Source organism: Colius striatus, chromosome 5, assembly GCF_028858725.1.
Source record: "Colius striatus isolate bColStr4 chromosome 5, bColStr4.1.hap1, whole genome shotgun sequence".
NCBI classification, from domain to species: domain Eukaryota; kingdom Metazoa; phylum Chordata; class Aves; order Coliiformes; family Coliidae; genus Colius; species Colius striatus.
Window position 1 is genome coordinate 51,872,067 of NC_084763.1, and position 17,118 is coordinate 51,889,184.

Genomic DNA, 17,118 nt, shown 5'->3' on the forward strand with positions numbered 1-17,118 from the left:
AGAGAAAGATCTTAAATATGATGTGTGTTATGGAGAAATTTAAATGAGAGGTGTGGCCCTTCAGGGGCTGTGGTTCTCACACATTCTGCTTTTCCTCATGCCTTTTTACAGATTTTCAAGTGGTTTCAATCTACTCTTTTTTTAAAAAAGGAAACAAAAAGCCCAACCTCTAAACGTGACCTAAAACTCATTTTCCCTCAAGAGCTTCACAGGAATTTGATAGCAAAAGCGCCTCTGATTTTCTACTTTTCCTTCCTTCCTTACTCCTATCTCTAGATTTTAAGCCTGATTTTCCCTTCAAACCTTTTCTTCCACTACTATTTTCAAGAAATTACTGAATCAACAGCCTGAAAAAGAGCATCCTTGTGAGGTGTGAATGACCACAGATAGGGAGCTAGGCTCAAACTCTTTGACAGAGTCTGTTTGCTCAGACATATTTAAGAGATGCACAGAATTGCAAAATTATTTTTCTTCTTGAATCTATTACCAGATGTAACAAACTATTTTTGACAAACACAGCAGCTTCTCACTGACCACAGAAAACCACAACATTGAAATGTGATCTAAAGGCACTCCTGGAGCTGTATGGAAATAAAATAGCTTCTTACAGCAACATTTACACCAGCACAATGCATTGACAGAAAACAAGAGGGAAATTTTCAAATCACAGCACCTACATGCTCCTAATTCAGTGACTTCACTACTCAGCATAAGCCCTGTCATAACATGACAGAGATGTGACTAAAGGACTAAGGTCCACATCTTGAAAGTGAGGCTGTGCTAGCTTCACATCTCTTGTCTAAGGTTGATCTCTGCATCCCACAGCAATGTTATAGAGCTCAGCTGCCCTCCTGCTCTACAGTCTTCCCACAGCCAACAGCTTTGATTTGTTAACAGTGAAGCCAAAGGAGATGGGGGAAGTTGTTCTGTCCTGGCAGAAGCCAAGTTTTTATGATTATCTTGCCCTGAACAAAACCCAACTCTCATTTGTTACACAGCTGACTGAGGATAGCAGTGCAGCAGTGATGACTAACCTGGGCAGCTGTTAACTCTTCTGCCTACTGCAAAGAACTCAAGAATTGCTTTAAGGAACAGCACAGCAGTTTGATGTGTGCAAGCATCTCAAAGACAAGCAAGATTAAAATTAAATAAGGCTAAATATTTGAACAGATGTAATAGTGAAACAATAAAAATGACAATAAGCACAGCTTAATATATGTTAACATAAACCCACACCACACTCTGCCTCAACACTGCACCCAGGGCTTTAAGTTTTATTGGTTTTATTTGATAGCTCTATCACATAGAAAGCAACACTTGCAAATTCAGGAACTAGACCTTAAGTGTTTCCTTTGACACAGAGCAAAGTATGTTGCTCTGGCACAGGGCACAGCAGGAATAGGCATATGGTTCAGCTGAAAGATGAAGGCACTGAAATGCAGGTTTGTGCACTCAGGTAACAACATGAGCAGAGGGGAGTGAGCAACAGGGCCGTATTTCAGGCAGCACAGGGGTCTGAGCTCCAGACTGCTACACGTACACTGATATTTCACTCCTGCAAGCCTGTAGCTAACAGGAGCAGAAGAAAAACACAGTATTGACCTCTTTTAGCTGCCAAACGTGAGAATTGCACAAAGCATGAAGGATTCACATGCATGTAGTTCCTCCCCATCATTAGGGGATTCTGACCACGTATCACCCATCCTTGGGGTATCAAGTCCTCTGGGACAGGGACTCCCTTTACCTTTAGAGGTCTGCAGTATGATGTACATACTCTGCTAGGATGAGGGATGGGACAAGGAGGCCTCATCCCTGGAGGTGCCTCTGTGCTCACAGTCTGGCTCCTGGAAGAGAGTGGTTACTGATGCTGAAGGATGCACCTTCAGTACAGCACTGAGGGAGAAACTCCAGTCCAGCTCTATACAAACTTACCTGAGGTGAGAAACAGTGGTTCAAATTCTGCCGTGAGCAGGGCAGAGAATGGATTTGAAACTGCATCTCTTCCCTCTAATATTTTACTTACCAAGCAAAGGACATTCTCTGACTTTGGGTCTGTGGGTCACTGAAACATAATGACATGCATCAAAAGGAATTATTTTTAAGGCAAGTCAATACAATAGCTGTGGAACAGTATCAGCAGTGCTTCTGAAGAAAAGCCCACAGCAATATTCACATCTTTTATTCATATATTTTAGTGAGGCTAAAAGCTCACATGCTGTAAGTTCCACAGAAAGTATAATGTTAGATATGCATGAGGATGAAGGCTGCAAGAGGTCTTACTGTTCTCAGGTTTCTGGATATAATGAAAAAGATTGATGAGCTCTGGAAGAAGCCTTCCTACACAGCACTATTTTAAGGTTTTTCACATCTTCTGGTCTACATCATTTGGCTAAAGAGACAGAAGAGAAAGATATTGGGTTGGACAGTTGTATTCCTTTCCTTGGGGACAGTTTTAAAGCTCTTTCCTGTGACTATCAAAGTTGTGGGGTTTTTATTTCATTCACGTTGTATCCATGCAAGAGACAGAACGACACTTTAAAAAAAGTAATAACATAACAATGGCAAAGAAGGAGGGTGGATCGCTTAAACTACATTTTCCTCAATAATGCAAAGGATTTTTGTTTGGCTTTTCTTGTATTTCATGACACATACTGCCTCTTTGGGCATAAAACTCATCCCAGGGAACTACACACAGCATTCCCATGCATTCTGCCTCACCCAGCAGCACAAAAGAGCACTGAGCAGAAAGGAGGCTCCCACTTGGAAGACTCCATGTGATGCTAATGACCTACATGATCATGTTCCTGCTTTTTGGCACACAGGAAGTAGCAATTGTGTAGTTATCAAAATCTTTGTCTTCAGATTTCTAATCTGGTTTTAAACATAGGATGGACTTAAGAGAGGAGCTGAAGTACTTGATTTTTCTTCTATAAAAGAGGATATGTCTCAACTAGCTACTATATTTTTCAACTGTATTTGAGAGTTTCCCCTATGTACTGTTGAAAAGGCTGGTAGCTCAGGTGAAAAGGCTAGAATAACTCCAGAGAGTTTTTCTGCTCTCTGAGAGAAGGCTCAGTGGGATTTTGAGTGAATAACCAGTTATTATAAAAATGGTTTTAGTAGTAGTGTACTGGGTTACTCAGGTCCAAGTCATGTTCAAGAGACTCAGACAGTCCCTAGGAATTCCAATTATCAGCTATAGATTATGGTCTCTGTGGTAAGCATGCAAGTGGCATCAAGTTATACTCATTCCTTGCAGTCAACGAATCTGATGAAGGTGATCCAATGATTCAGGGATTCCTAAAGAGAATAAATCCTGAATAAATGTCATACAGCTTCAAGTCCATCTAGGTAAAACAAGCAGAATAGTAATGGGCAGAAATAAGCTTCTAGCAAGTTGGGAGGAGTTTTGCTATTATCTAAAGTACCATTAAATGATAAAGAGCTGGCATTTATTAATTGGATTATTCATTTAAGAATCTTGCTAAACTGCATTCATAAGAGCAAATGCTTATGTATAAACATGGCACTGTAAATATAGGATTTTATTTTGAACAAAGTTCTTGTGATGCTAATCTATGATTTTCACTTTAGGATTAAATCCTTTCTATGCCAAACTCCTTGTTCAACTCACAATCTGCACCTAAGATGCTCATAAATACCTATAAAGTGATATCACCTTTCAGAAAATGCATTAAAAGCTGTGCTCCAGAAACAATATGGATTTCTTGAGAGCCTGCAGATGGAATTTAAGATACTGATTTTGACTTCTGATAATTGCTACCATGCATGATAGCATTAGCAGAAGTATTCATGGCTGGAGCCCCCCACCAAGAACAGTTCCTAGTGCAGTGTTTCCCCTGTTCTCACAATGCACATTTCTCACCCTGTCTGCCAGAATCCAGATTTGTTTTAGTTACAAGACCATCTGCTTTTTGAAAGGCTTTTTTTTTTTTTGGATGACAGATGGATGAGGTTCAAATTCTTGTTGTAACCAGTAATGAATTTTTACAATTCATTGTCTCTGCTGCTTACTGTCTTGCTTTAATTATTTGAAAGGAAAAACTCTCATGGGGAGAGAAGTTTTCCAAATGCATAACATTTTAAAACCAAAATAAGCATGTGAAATAAATTTCTGATGCTTTAACTACAAATAGCGTAGCTCCAGGTTTCTAACCTAGTTCTGTAATCCTGTATTGGCTCAGGTTTCTCTTTCATGTCCCAGAAAAAAAGGGATGTGGAAGCAGAGTGAGTACGTTAAGGGGCTATCTACTGTGCTATAAGCATCATATTTCCACCTTTATCCTCCCCCCTCCAAGCCTCAAAATATCATCTGACTCTTTCAGACTCTTAATTCTTGAAGTCTGGTGTTTGCAGAAGAGCCACAGTTACTTTTTAAAAGCTCACAAATAGACTTTTAGCACTTAATATTTAAGGAATAAAAACTTTAAAAGTCAGTAGATATATTTATGAGTTTTTCCTTAAATTCTTCCCTACTTTTAAAACCTCTCCATTTTTATTTCATATTTAATATCCTTTTTGGTGCAACAAGTTTGTAACAGCACATAAACCTTTCATGATCCCAGTAAAGCACAATAAAAGAGTACCCACTAATACCAGGCTGCCAAGCCTTGATCCACAAGCCATATATTATCCATCCACTAGCCATGACTGGCTGCTACATTCCTCAGGAGGAAGGAGGTGTTGGGAAATGTCACTAAGAACAATGAGGTCTGGGGCCCCCAGTTGTTGACCACAGCTCTATCATGTTAGCACCATGGCTCCAAACCAATATCACTACATTGCCCTCAGCCTCAGCATTGCTTACTTACTGCACCAGTCAGGGACTGGGATTAACCATCAGCCCCTGCCCCACCAGTCACACATGTAGCCCAAAAATGGGATGCAGGCTTGGGTTAAGGAAAGCTTCAGGCATCTCAAAAAGAATCACACGTTGGCTACTCAGCTATAACAGGAGACCAAAGCAATGTGGGAATGGGGATGGAGGGGAGGGGAGCCAAAGAACAAATAATTGAGCAAAATGCTAAACAAACCTTTCATTTACATCCCTAGGTTATGCTGCAGACTCATTCCATCTGTGAAAATATTTCACAGTGAACTACATGTCATGTTTATATTAATTGCTTAACAGTAAATAAGTGCTGCCTGTACAGCTGCAGGCAGCAGCCTCACCAAGTGCCTTCCATGCCCCTGCAGCCAGCACACCAGCCTCACAAACCCACGCTGCTGAGAAAGGTCACATCCGCAGCTCTGACCAGGCACAAATACTACAGAGAAATTGAGTCCAGATCAACAACATTTAGAATCTCTGTCCTTTATTATTCGTTCACTATGGAGCCTTTGTAGGCTTCAGTCTTGGTTTCAATGAAGCAACTGTTTCAAGAAAAGGAGAACAAAAAAAAGATGGAGGAAAGGAGAAACTCTAATAGTCAGAGGAAAGTCTGGCAGCAGATACTGAAGTATAATCCAAGAAAAAACAAATCTAACACTTCTTTTGCTCTATTTTCTTCCTGATTTCCCAGAAAGAAATGAAAGCAGATGCTTTAATTTACTGTTCCCATAGTACCATTCAGTGTGTCTTCATCTATTTCCTGGTGTTATTCCCATTTTTCCCCTCTCATTTACTAATAAAAGGAATGAAAGGTCACAAATAGTATAGACAGGGAAAAGTGACAGATAGTCAAAGCATTTTTCATAATGTTAAAAATAATTTTCAAGACAAAAGTCCCTACTAACCATGTTCTCATCAGTAAACATAATAATCTACTCCTCAAAATCAGTCTAGTCTAGATAATGCCAAGACTCCTAAAAGTACTTGTTTTAGCTTGGAATTTTCTTTAATGAGACTAAAAAAAAACCCACCCTAAACCCAAGAAAGCACATTTTGTTTACATGAGTCTGTGCTAGCACAGACATGAGGATTGTTCAACATTCATACCCACTTCGTTATGCTCTGGAGCTCTGACTGGATTTCACACATTCTTTTTAAACCTTGATTAATTTAACAGAAAAAGGAGTAGGCCAGAAGGAATCTCTGCATAAAAGACATTTCTCTCAAAGTCATATTGAAACCAAAGTAGCTATGATTATACATCACAGAAGTAATTTATTTAAAATTAGGATAGTAATAAAAGTGGTACAGAGAAAAGTATTTGAACAGCACTGACAAACTTCACTGCTGAAACATTTTCCCCATGTTGTAAGCCTCATCATCAAAGCTCCAGTGCTGAATCTTTTTTCTCTTTTTGAATGCTGGGATATGAGCTAAAGATTAATTTTAAAAGAAAAACACCCACAGAGGTCACCAACTGATACTTGCTGCATTTTACATGTTGTTTGCCTGTGCATCACTCAGCTCCACCACACACTCCCCTGTACCTGAGTGGCACTGACATGTATTCTTGTCCACATACCTCACCAGACATTTTAAAGAAAAACATTGACAATTTCTCCCCCAACCTGCCAACAAAGGCTGAATAATCTCTAGATGCATCAGCAAAATTCATGGCAGAAACTAGGAGTTGCAGCTAAGACTCATAGATAAGCAGAGGTTAAGTCATCGATCTCTCCTAAGCTGTGGCCAACAATGAGAAACTCATTAGCAGCTTCACAGCAGGTACCCAGGCTCTCCTGAAAATCAAAAAGCTGTAAGAATATCTCATCCCCAGAGGTAGGTAAAAAGCTTAGGAGTAAAAGACACCCAACCAAACAGAGAGAAAATCCAGAGAGAATCTGGAGTGCTGAGACAAAACTGAGATGGAGTTCTAGAGATGAAGAGAAGACTTTACTAGGGATAAACACTCTGCAGAGGAGGATTGGTCCACACAGGGCAGGATCTTTCCTGTTTCCATGAAAACAGTGATAGATAAGGAGGGGGAAAAAAAACCACCTTGACAGAATAACACAGAACTGAAGAGTTGGTCCCAGGTTCCTGTGACTGACACATGACAAGTTTCAAACCTCAGTGTGACTTGGGCAGAAGGCTGCACACATGACAGACTTTCAAATATCAGCACTGCAGGGACAGCAAGTAAAATGATCACCAGCTGGTACATACTGAGCAAAGTTCCTCATTGAAGCAACAAGAAGTCTCTATTCTGATACACTGTTCAGTCCCTATGTCCTTAGATTAATGAAATGGACCTAAGCTCCAGAATACAGAAAAGTGCAATACATTTCCCTAGTCATGCTCCCCACTGCTAAAAATGTGTTTCTACAACTCCCATTGGAAGAATTATTCCTCCTCCTCAAGTTCATGGGGAACCAGAATTCACCCTTTCTCACTCCAGAGCAAAGTAAATAGCCTTCTTAGAAGGAGCACTCAGATGGTCAGAGTTAAGTAATAAGAAATAAAGATGAAGAAATCAAACAGCTCCTCAAGATACTATCCCAGTGAGGGACTGCTAGTGTTAAAATTGCCTGTCTTCCACAGAGGGTCCTGTAACCTCTGCAGCTCTTGGCAAGGTTGTAGGAATCAATACCCAGCTGGGTGACACCCCTGCTTCTCAGCCTATGTGCTGTGGGCATTTAAGATGCATCTACCTTGAAAATGTGTACAGAGTCATTACCTGGAAGAGCATGATGCCATGAGGCATCATGTGGGCATTTAAGATGCATCTACCTTGAAAATGTGTACAGAGTCATTACCTGGAAGAGCATGATGCCATAAGGCATCATGTATTTGTTGTGTTCATGTTGCTCAAGTTATGCCTACAGCAAGTTCTGAGTCCAGCCTTTCAGGACAACATGATGGCAGATAGCCTCCTTATTGGAATTTCAGCAGAAGACACAGCGTTTCCACAGCTTGGGAAGGAGGTGGTGGAACCATCATCTCTCCAATTAAAAAAGACATCCTTACATTCTCACCAAAAGTGTACTAAGGTAGTGCTGAAGGCTACTATAGAACTGAGGCCACAGTAAGTGGTTAAATGAATCTGCTCCAGCATGAAAGAGACAAGGAAGAACATGAGGCCTCTTTGTCACAACTGGGTCCAGCAAGTCAGGACCCAGGAGCTCCTATGTTCTAGATCTTGGAGCACAGAAGAAGGTTAAAAAGGGTCTTGTGGTACTTGCTTTTACAGACTATCTGCTCCTCTCAGGATCTTGCAAGTCTCCAGAAGAATTATTTTGCAGATTTATATAATATATATATATATATATAACATATATAATGGCTGCAGAGACAGGGAAATCCACTCAGTTCCAAGTCTCTTGACTTGTCAGCTCTGAGAAGGAATCCACACTGATCACATAAGTCTGTTCACATTTATTTATTTTTCATCAATTGAAAAAAAAACCCCACAAAACAGAGTAGATGTTAAAACATCATCTAACTGAGCATTTGCTCTGGATGCAGTTTCCTCCCATAAAATACAATCACCTCACAAGAACATCTGCAGATCAAAGGTTGGGCAAAGCTTACAGTCAGACCAGAAAGGAAGGAAAGAAATTCATTAAAAAGAGAGAAGAGGTGATGGAGAAGTGCCATAGAACTAGGATGTTCCTTCTTAATTAACATCCAAAGAAAGGTGAAAGCAGAAAAGAAATGCAGAAACCACACACCCCCAAACATATAGGAAAAAAAGCAAGGAGAGAAAAGGAAGTGCTTAGAGCAACACACCAGCAAAGACAAAATCTGTAAAGTAAAGAATTCCAACTCACTCAAATGACTGAAAGTGAAAATCATATATCAGGTACATCTGTTTTGCTAATGCACACAGGCACAGGAAAGGCAGAGTGTGAGTGCCTTAGGCATGCTGTCAGGAACAGCCCATTTCCAAGCTGGGCATTTGCAATACAAACACCCAACATGAATTCAGAAGGAAAACTTGAAGTGAAAAATACTATGTGGCCCAGAAACACACACACACACACTCCCTACTGCCCTCAGGAAAAGCAATAGATTAAAAAAATATCAGTGAAAACAAAACCACACATTCCTGTGTGACTTTATCTAGGTGGACCTGCTTTGGCAGGGAGTTTGGACTAGATCATCTCTAAAGATCCCTTCCCACTCCTACCATTCTGCAATTAAACACACAGTGTTGCTAAGCGGTGAGCATTTAACACAACTAGCCAAATAAATGTATTGAATATCCATAGCAGCAAGGGTAACAGCAATAAATAATCACAATATGCCCTTTAACCTCCTTATTTTTACAAGACTCTCCAAGGACAAGCCTGCAAGCAGTGCGGGGGAGGGAGAGGTATAGCAGTGTCAGGTTGATGAAGCCTGAGGTGCTTGACAGCTTTCACTCCCAGCTACTACAGTGGCTTCTTCTCACCTCCTAAAAATCACTATACAGGGCTGGAGCAAAACTCCAGCTCCAGCAATAGGAATCCACACAGGTTCAGCTAAGGCTGGAGAACAGTCAGGTGCTGCAGCTCCACCACACCACATCATTATTTCCATTTTGAGATTAGGTTGCCTAAAACGGACTTGTCATTTGGTATAACCAAACTGGTTAAAAAAAGCTATTTGCCCAAAGAAGAATCAACCTGCAATGAATGTCATTTGTGACATGATGCGACTCAACTGATCCTCAAAAATATTCTACTTCTGGAAAGTGCTCACATATAAAAGCACCACTAAAAACAATCATAAGGTAAATTTCTCCTGAATTAAATCCATCCTATTCTAAATAAGATACATGACACGATCAATTGGGGAAATAGTTTTTAAAAAAAAGTATCTGAAAGAGGTGTACTTAAAGCAGATAATAAAGGTTGGGGTACCATTAACCAGATTTACAGGAAAAGCTTGAGACACCACCTTCCCAGATCCCACTTCAAAGCTTTGCCATTTCCCAGCTTGAGAGTTAACAGCAAAATTCCAAAGCAGAGGTCACTTGCAAGTACTAAACCTGCTTTAAAAAAAAACAGTAGTACTTCAGGTTCAAAGAAGGTGTCTTGCACACACTCAGAGCATGTCCCTCAGAACTACAAGTTCAACAGTAAGGTGAATTTAAACTCAGTCTGCCCATAGGCAGCCAATAACAAATTCAAAGCAGGATGAAGAGAAACAGCTCCAAACATTTGAGCTAATAGTGATGGTTCAGTCTCACAAAACCTGGTGACAACATAGCTCCACTAATCAGATCATAGATGAGAAGAGCAGGGGTTGCTGCCAGCACCTACCTGAAAGGCACGAGTGCAATCCCTTCAAGGGCAGGGAGCAACCGTGGTCTTCAATGTGTTTATTGAACAGAACATGATCAGAAGAGACTATTACCAGCACAGCTTCATCAACATGAGTGACAATTCACATTGCTTCACAGCAACACCAATCACTCACCATTGCTGCAAGTCTTTCCCAAGGAGCTCCCGCAATGTGCTGCTCCTATGATACCAGAACAATTGGCCATAGTGAGTACTATCAAGATCTACAAGAGTGATCCAGTTTAACAAAATCATTTATTAGCCCTAATCATGCAGGCACACCTCTCTCCATTCCAATGGAAGGCAGGACACTAGGCCCAGACTGTCCTCCAAATTCATGGGCCTCTAAACAGAAAAGCCTGTCATGCTCAATCATCTTCTCAAGATGATGGGACAATATGGGAAATAACTGGTTAACAGCATGACTTTGAAAGACCATTTCTGTAGAATCAAACTGTTTTTCAAAATCAGCAGCATCTTCCCTCATTCATTCAGACACTGACAGAGGATGTCAATCACTGCAGAAATGAGCTGGCACTTGATAAAGCAACTGCAGCAGTAGACAGGAAAAAAAAAGCAAGTATCTGACCTCCAGGAATTTAGAGAATCAAAATGTATTCTTGTTAGAGTCCAAGTTAAATCCTAAGGGCAACAGTCCATCAGTAATCTACAAATTGCCTAAACCAAAGGTCTGAGGAATCATCCCAACATCAGCTTGCATCATCTACATAAACCAGGATAATTTCTTCTCAGTTCTGCCTAGTGAATTCAGGGTTCATCTGGACCGCTCTTTGTTGTATAAAACCAGAACACTGTTTCTTGTTTCAGATACATCTTCCCTTCCCATCCATAAAGCAGTGAAAGCCAACTATTACATGCCAATCAGTATGTCCCCCCTTGCACATACAGCCCAGCTGGATTAATTGCTAGAGATTGCCCTCAGACTATGGGACTTCTTGCCAGGGCTATTAGGATAAGGATTCAAGTCCAGAAGCCCATAGTTCTGTCTAACAGATAACCATCCACAAACCCACAATCTACTGACACAAATATCTAGATTTATTCCCAAAGATAAGAATCATAAGCAGTGTTTGCTGTGACTCAGCAAGGCTCACTAACACATATACTGATAAAATCATAAAGAATTAACCCAATTCAGTGCCAAATAAGCACTGAAACTACAACTGCTTTTCTTAGAGGGTCAAACAGGAGGTCCTAGGCACACACAATACCTAGGGAAGTGATTCAAATGGAGTACTGCATAAGTACTCCATAACAGGTACTATCACCTAACAGATTTTACTATACATGGAAGATGTGCCAGGGTTCACAATATTTGAAGGAAATTAACACCGTTTATAGCAGAAAAAGTAACGGTTTCCAGAAACTTATTATTTTTAAAGGGAAGGAAGCAAGAGGATGTTTCAGATGCACCTCCTCCAACCTACTTTCTCATCCCCTATGACTACATTTTGTAATAAAAATAAAGGACAATGAACTTACAAGTGAACATCTCCAACATTCATTAACTCTGCATATATGCCCTTCCCATTCATCCAACACAGTTTCCTCTGGAGAGGTAGTTATCTCCCAAGCACATATAAGTAGTTGAAAACACACACACATCCATTGCTACCCAACAGATCATCTTCCAGAATACCTGAAGCCAGGAGAGCATGATATGATGCACTAGAATTGGCTGATGAAAGCAGCCCACTTAGTCACTTAGTTTGTCACAGGTACCACAGTATCTAAACAGAGAAAGGATGAAGGCAGGCAGCGTGTTCTGCACCAGGGATGAGGTTTCTCACTTACCCAGCTCTCTACAGGGGAGTGCCACACTCCAGCGGGGCGGCCGGATAGCTCTGCCATGAGGCATGCCGGGGCATCGCAGCGCGGCAGCTGCCGGCAAGCTGAGGCTTCGACAAACCTAAACAGGAAAAAAGTGAGTCGAGAGTCAATGTGCCAAAAAGTCCCTTTTGAAACGGGCACTGACAGCCTGCCACAGACAGCTGTGCCATTGCCACAGCCGAGAATCCTGCAAACAAACAACACATCATTGAGGTTGACTAACCAAACCATTGTTTGTTAAGATGCAATTAAAGCTGGAAGTATGAGCAATTTAACAGCTATACACATAGGAAAATACTGCAATGATCTCAAATCCAAACATTTTTAACGCAATAGCGATACCCTGCAGCACTTGCTGACAAATGGATGATCCAACTTTTACAGTATCAGTTGCCCTTCAGTGTTTCATCACAAGGCAGAATTGACATAAGCCTGAAGACATTGTGGGCTCCCAGCACTTCAACTCCTACTGCAGCTTTATTGTACCAACACCAGTTTCCAAGCTTCATCCATTTGTAAGTTACCTTTAGTCATTTAAAATTAAACACTATATATGCCAGAAGAAAGTTAAAAAGAACGCTATTTACAATCATTCAAGAATTAAAGATTAACTATGCAATTAATGCAACCAAGGTTCAAGCTGGTAACAGCTTAAAATAATGAGCATTATCAGACATACCCCAAACAATTAATGTGAATCTACTAGACATCTGAGATTAATTATGCAATTTGCCCTTTAAGTTGCATCTGACAATGGTTTAAGTGACATTGCCCAAACTTAAGGCTAACAGCCCATATTCACAAAGTCTTATAGGTTGAAAATCACAGCCTATGCTCTCTCAAAACTTTTGTTTTAAAGTAGTTTTAAGAACACCATTTAACAGTAGTGAGTCATGGGTCACATCTGAAAAACACTGGCTGCATTTGAGTCTCCAAAGTACCCAAAGAAAAAGCAAAAGGTAAAATCCTGGTTTCTCTGCATCTGCTTCAGTTTCTCATCAAAAAAAGCATGGCACTGGAAAAATGCTTTGGTATTGCCTCCAATATTCACATCAAGATGCACAAGTGACATATTTTCAGACCAAACCAGACAGTTAATTAACAAGAACACAGATTCACATCTAGGATTAAAAGGGCTGATGTACTTGAACGCGTACAGGTAGGTGAGCCAGGAGAAGGAAGAGAAGCCAGAGAGAGTTGCTGGCTTTATGTCTTCCAAACTGGGAATGGGGACAGTGCTTATTTAAACCTATATACAGTCTACACAATCCCAACTTGTAATCAAAATATTTTATATGGGCAGCACTTGATTAAATTAGGTTCATTTTGGAAAATAATTACTGGTTAAAATCATATAAAATATCCATTATCCAAAGATTACTGTATTTTGAGGACAACACAGTTCATTCTTCATACAAAACAGAGGCAGCTAAATTGCTTGAACACAAAAGATAACTCAAATTCAACTACCAAGTTGTGCCCAGCAACTCTGTAATAATTGCATACCGAACACAAACATGCTTTGTTGAGAACTCATAATATCTAATCAGCTATAATTGTAAATTTTATTTTCCATTTGTGAATTATCAAGGGAGCTAACTAGAGAACATGAGATGTAAAATAATATTCTAGCTAGGGATATTTTGTTAACACATAAGCTTCTACCCACCTCTTCCCTAATAGCTGCAAGACTCTTCTGCTTCTAAATTTATTTTGTTATCTTCTTTGAAGGTATCTCAACTATAACATGAGCAATATTTTAATGAAACTTAGCTCTGTTCTGTTGGTCCCAAACAGGTCTTTCATATAATCTATAAATTTGGATGCCAAGATGTAGTTTCTATGCTCATGTGGATCTCTGTTTCTGAGGAATGTCAATATTCCAGTTGTGAGACGTTTCCAAGTTTCTAAACAAGTCTCCCAAAAACCCAAAACCACTAAAAAAAAATTGACCACAAAACAACCAAACATATACACTCTGTGGGTTTGTTGTTTTCTGATATGAACTTATTTTCACACTTAACCCATCTCTTTCCCCTCCAGTCCTGCTAAGCAGTGCAGCTCCAGCAGTGAGCACAGCTCTCTGGGGTCAGTGGAGGGTGTTTCCAGGGTCCAGGCAGTACCACACCAATGGACTTCACACCCCTCCCTCAAAAGGTTCATCCCTTGGGCAAGCAGATTTGGAAATTCACATTCTCCAAACTTCCCTCTGCCAACAGTTACCTTTCAGATGCAAGAGTAGTTACTCCCATCCTGAACTCTCAACACAACAAGAACTACACTGAAGACATTGACGCACTAAGTACCTCAGCAGAAAGCAGATGGTAGTCACCTCACGCTTAAAGCATCCAGACACTGCAGCTCTTACTGCTTAAGGGATACTTCTGACATTGTCCTATGTCATGCCTTCCTTATGACGGCATCTGACTGTGTTTCACCACTAATTAAGGGCCCACTGTGACAAGGACCCTTCCAGAAAGGCACATGCAGTTGACAGCATAGCTTATGCCTTTGTCTCCCACTCCAGCAGTGACGGGCAGACCGTCAGTGAAGGAAAACTATTGTCGACTGTATCTGTAAGCTGAACTATCCAAAATTAAATATAATTTAAAAGGGGAATAATAAAAGAAGAAAACTAAAGGATACTGGCCTGACTTACAAATGGATTTTTTTTTTTTACAATAAGATTAAAGGTGCTTCAAGGCCAAGAGTCAAGAGAACAAATACTTCACTTTTACCAGCCCCGCTGCAAAAGCCACACCAAGCTCACTGAATATGCAAAAGCAAACCAAAAGCCCAGAAACTCCCTCCATTCCACAGCACTTTGTATTTTTACAGCCTGGAAATGCTTGCCTGTTTTAAAGGACACCTGGACCAATAAGATTAACAAATAGTATATAGATGTGTGTAAGAATTAAGCCATAATTAACAATGACAAAACTGTCACTTTTCTGAAAACAGCAGCTGACAGTTTTATACAATCACTAACACTGGTTTATAGCAACAAGTACAAAAATCTCAACACAATAAAGTTAATATGTTAACACTGACAGAGATTATCTCTGTCCTTTATTAATCTGCATTCTTTACATATGGTTATTTACAAAAGTCAAGCATGAAGCTAAAAGGTTATCTATGGCCATATTAGCAAACATCTGCTTGCCATTCTGATTTCATGTCTGCGTGCTATTCTTGGAAAAGTAACCATTTTTGAGAGGTGCCAGATGTGACCAAGTGTTCTTAATTATAAAATATTCATTTTAGCAAGATAAAAATTCGCTGAAACACAGGACCAGGAAAGAAATCCTATTCTCCAAACACAGTGAAACCCTTCTACTGCTGCTCCTGAATACTCCAGGGGAAAAGTGTTTCTGAAGTGGAAAAATAGCAGTTTATTTAGTGTGCCACTACAGATAATTACTCTTCATTTTTAAATATTAAATATTTCAAAGGCAGAAATATTAACTCAGTTTCAACTTTAAAGTAGAAAAGTTATGCACTACATGACCTGAACCACCTATTTGCTCTCAAGAAGTGGGACTGACATGGTAGCTCTCAACCTCCAGTGGCAGCAGCTCAAGCAGCCTTCCACAAAACAACTTCAGAGATCTTGATTTCTTCCCCAAGCAACTTCACCAAGAGCTCTCACTACCCACAAAAAAAGGAAGTGGTTACATTTGGGTTAATAAGGTGTTTCAGGCAGCAGGCTCTCAAGGGAGGCTCTAGAAGGAAACTCATGTAGACTAACCCAAGGAGGAAGGGGTGGTTTAAATCTTTCTTAAAGCATTGCTACACTTAACCATGTACCTTCAGAGCTCAATTTTTCATTTTTTTTATATAGCTGAACTTTTTTTTATCTACACACACATTTACAAACACATACATATTCTGTTTCTAAACTTCTGTCTTTGCAGGGACAGGGCTTCTGAAATTAAAGGAAAAAAAGGAAATATTGGAGTGAATGATCAAAAGCTTGGCCACCAACACTTATTGGCCCGAGTTTTTGGACTTCATTACAGAGTGTCATTTTAAATCAGGGATCTTCAATAACAAAGAAAATTTTAACAGCCACCTAGTTGTCTCCCACCCAATCACTAGCACTACTCCCCATCCAGTAGCTCAGACTAAGTCTCCAAAGTTTGAGAATTACCTTTCTGGTGAACCTCTTGTAAAAAAAAAAAAAAAGAGCAGTGCACTTGATTTACATCCTTAATGAATGTCCAGAGAAACACAACACCACTTAAAGATTAAACTTTGGGAAAGCTCAGCTTTCCCAAAGACCAAATAACAAGAAAACATTGCACTGCTAAACTTTTCTCCATTTCTCCCCATTTTCTGGGTTTGGTGGTGGAGGTGAAGGGTGTTGTTGAGGGGGTTTGTTGGTTTGGTTTGTTGGGTTTCTTTACATTAAATCTGTGAGGTAATTTCATCTCCAACTGGATAGATGGCAACACTCATAACATATAAAGTAAAACTACAGGCAATAATCCAAGACCTGTGCTATTAGTTGATGCTGCTCATACATCATTTTATGTGAAGAATGCTGATTACCACAAATCCCACATCATAAATTATCTCTTAACCGACAGAAAAATGAGTTTGATCTGCAAGACTGCTGTTTCTTAAAATACCATTGTCGATCCTTTCCATGTTCTAACAGCTAGGGACGTACACCAAACACAGGATTCATATTTTGATGGTTTCTCCATTGGAACAAAAATATTTCTCAAGCAATAATTCAGATTCTCATACGTCCTTGTGATAGAGATACAAGACTACAAATTATAAACTGAGGTAAATTCTGGATTCTGAATCTCCACTGTAATTTTAACAATTAAAGTTTTCATTTAGGATACAGAGTATGGCTGTGTTCTTCGATTTGAAACATATACTGCCTACTAGTCTCTCACTCCATATCTGATTTCCCTCTAAGGCAGTCACATTCAAGAATGTCTAACATCTTTTTCCCTTCAAACTTGATAAAGTTTGGTTTACTAACACTACTTTTTCCTACCTGGTATACCAGTCTTTGGTAGAACACAGATCTTAATAACTTCCTACTAGTTTAGATCATAGAACTTTCTGACA

The 17,118-nt window shown here is 39.9% G+C and overlaps 1 protein-coding gene across 1 annotated transcript in view; it reads right to left on the reverse strand.

Annotated features, from left to right (window-relative positions):
• KIAA1217 (KIAA1217 ortholog) overlaps positions 1 to 17,118 on the reverse strand; it is a 356,921-nt gene that overhangs the window by 328,602 nt on the left and 11,201 nt on the right. The window contains exon 2 of the mRNA XM_061996582.1: positions 11,995 to 12,109. Within this exon, the coding sequence (XP_061852566.1) occupies positions 11,995 to 12,058 (64 nt within the window). The 5' untranslated portion in view covers positions 12,059 to 12,109. The remainder of the gene's footprint in view (positions 1 to 11,994; positions 12,110 to 17,118) is intronic.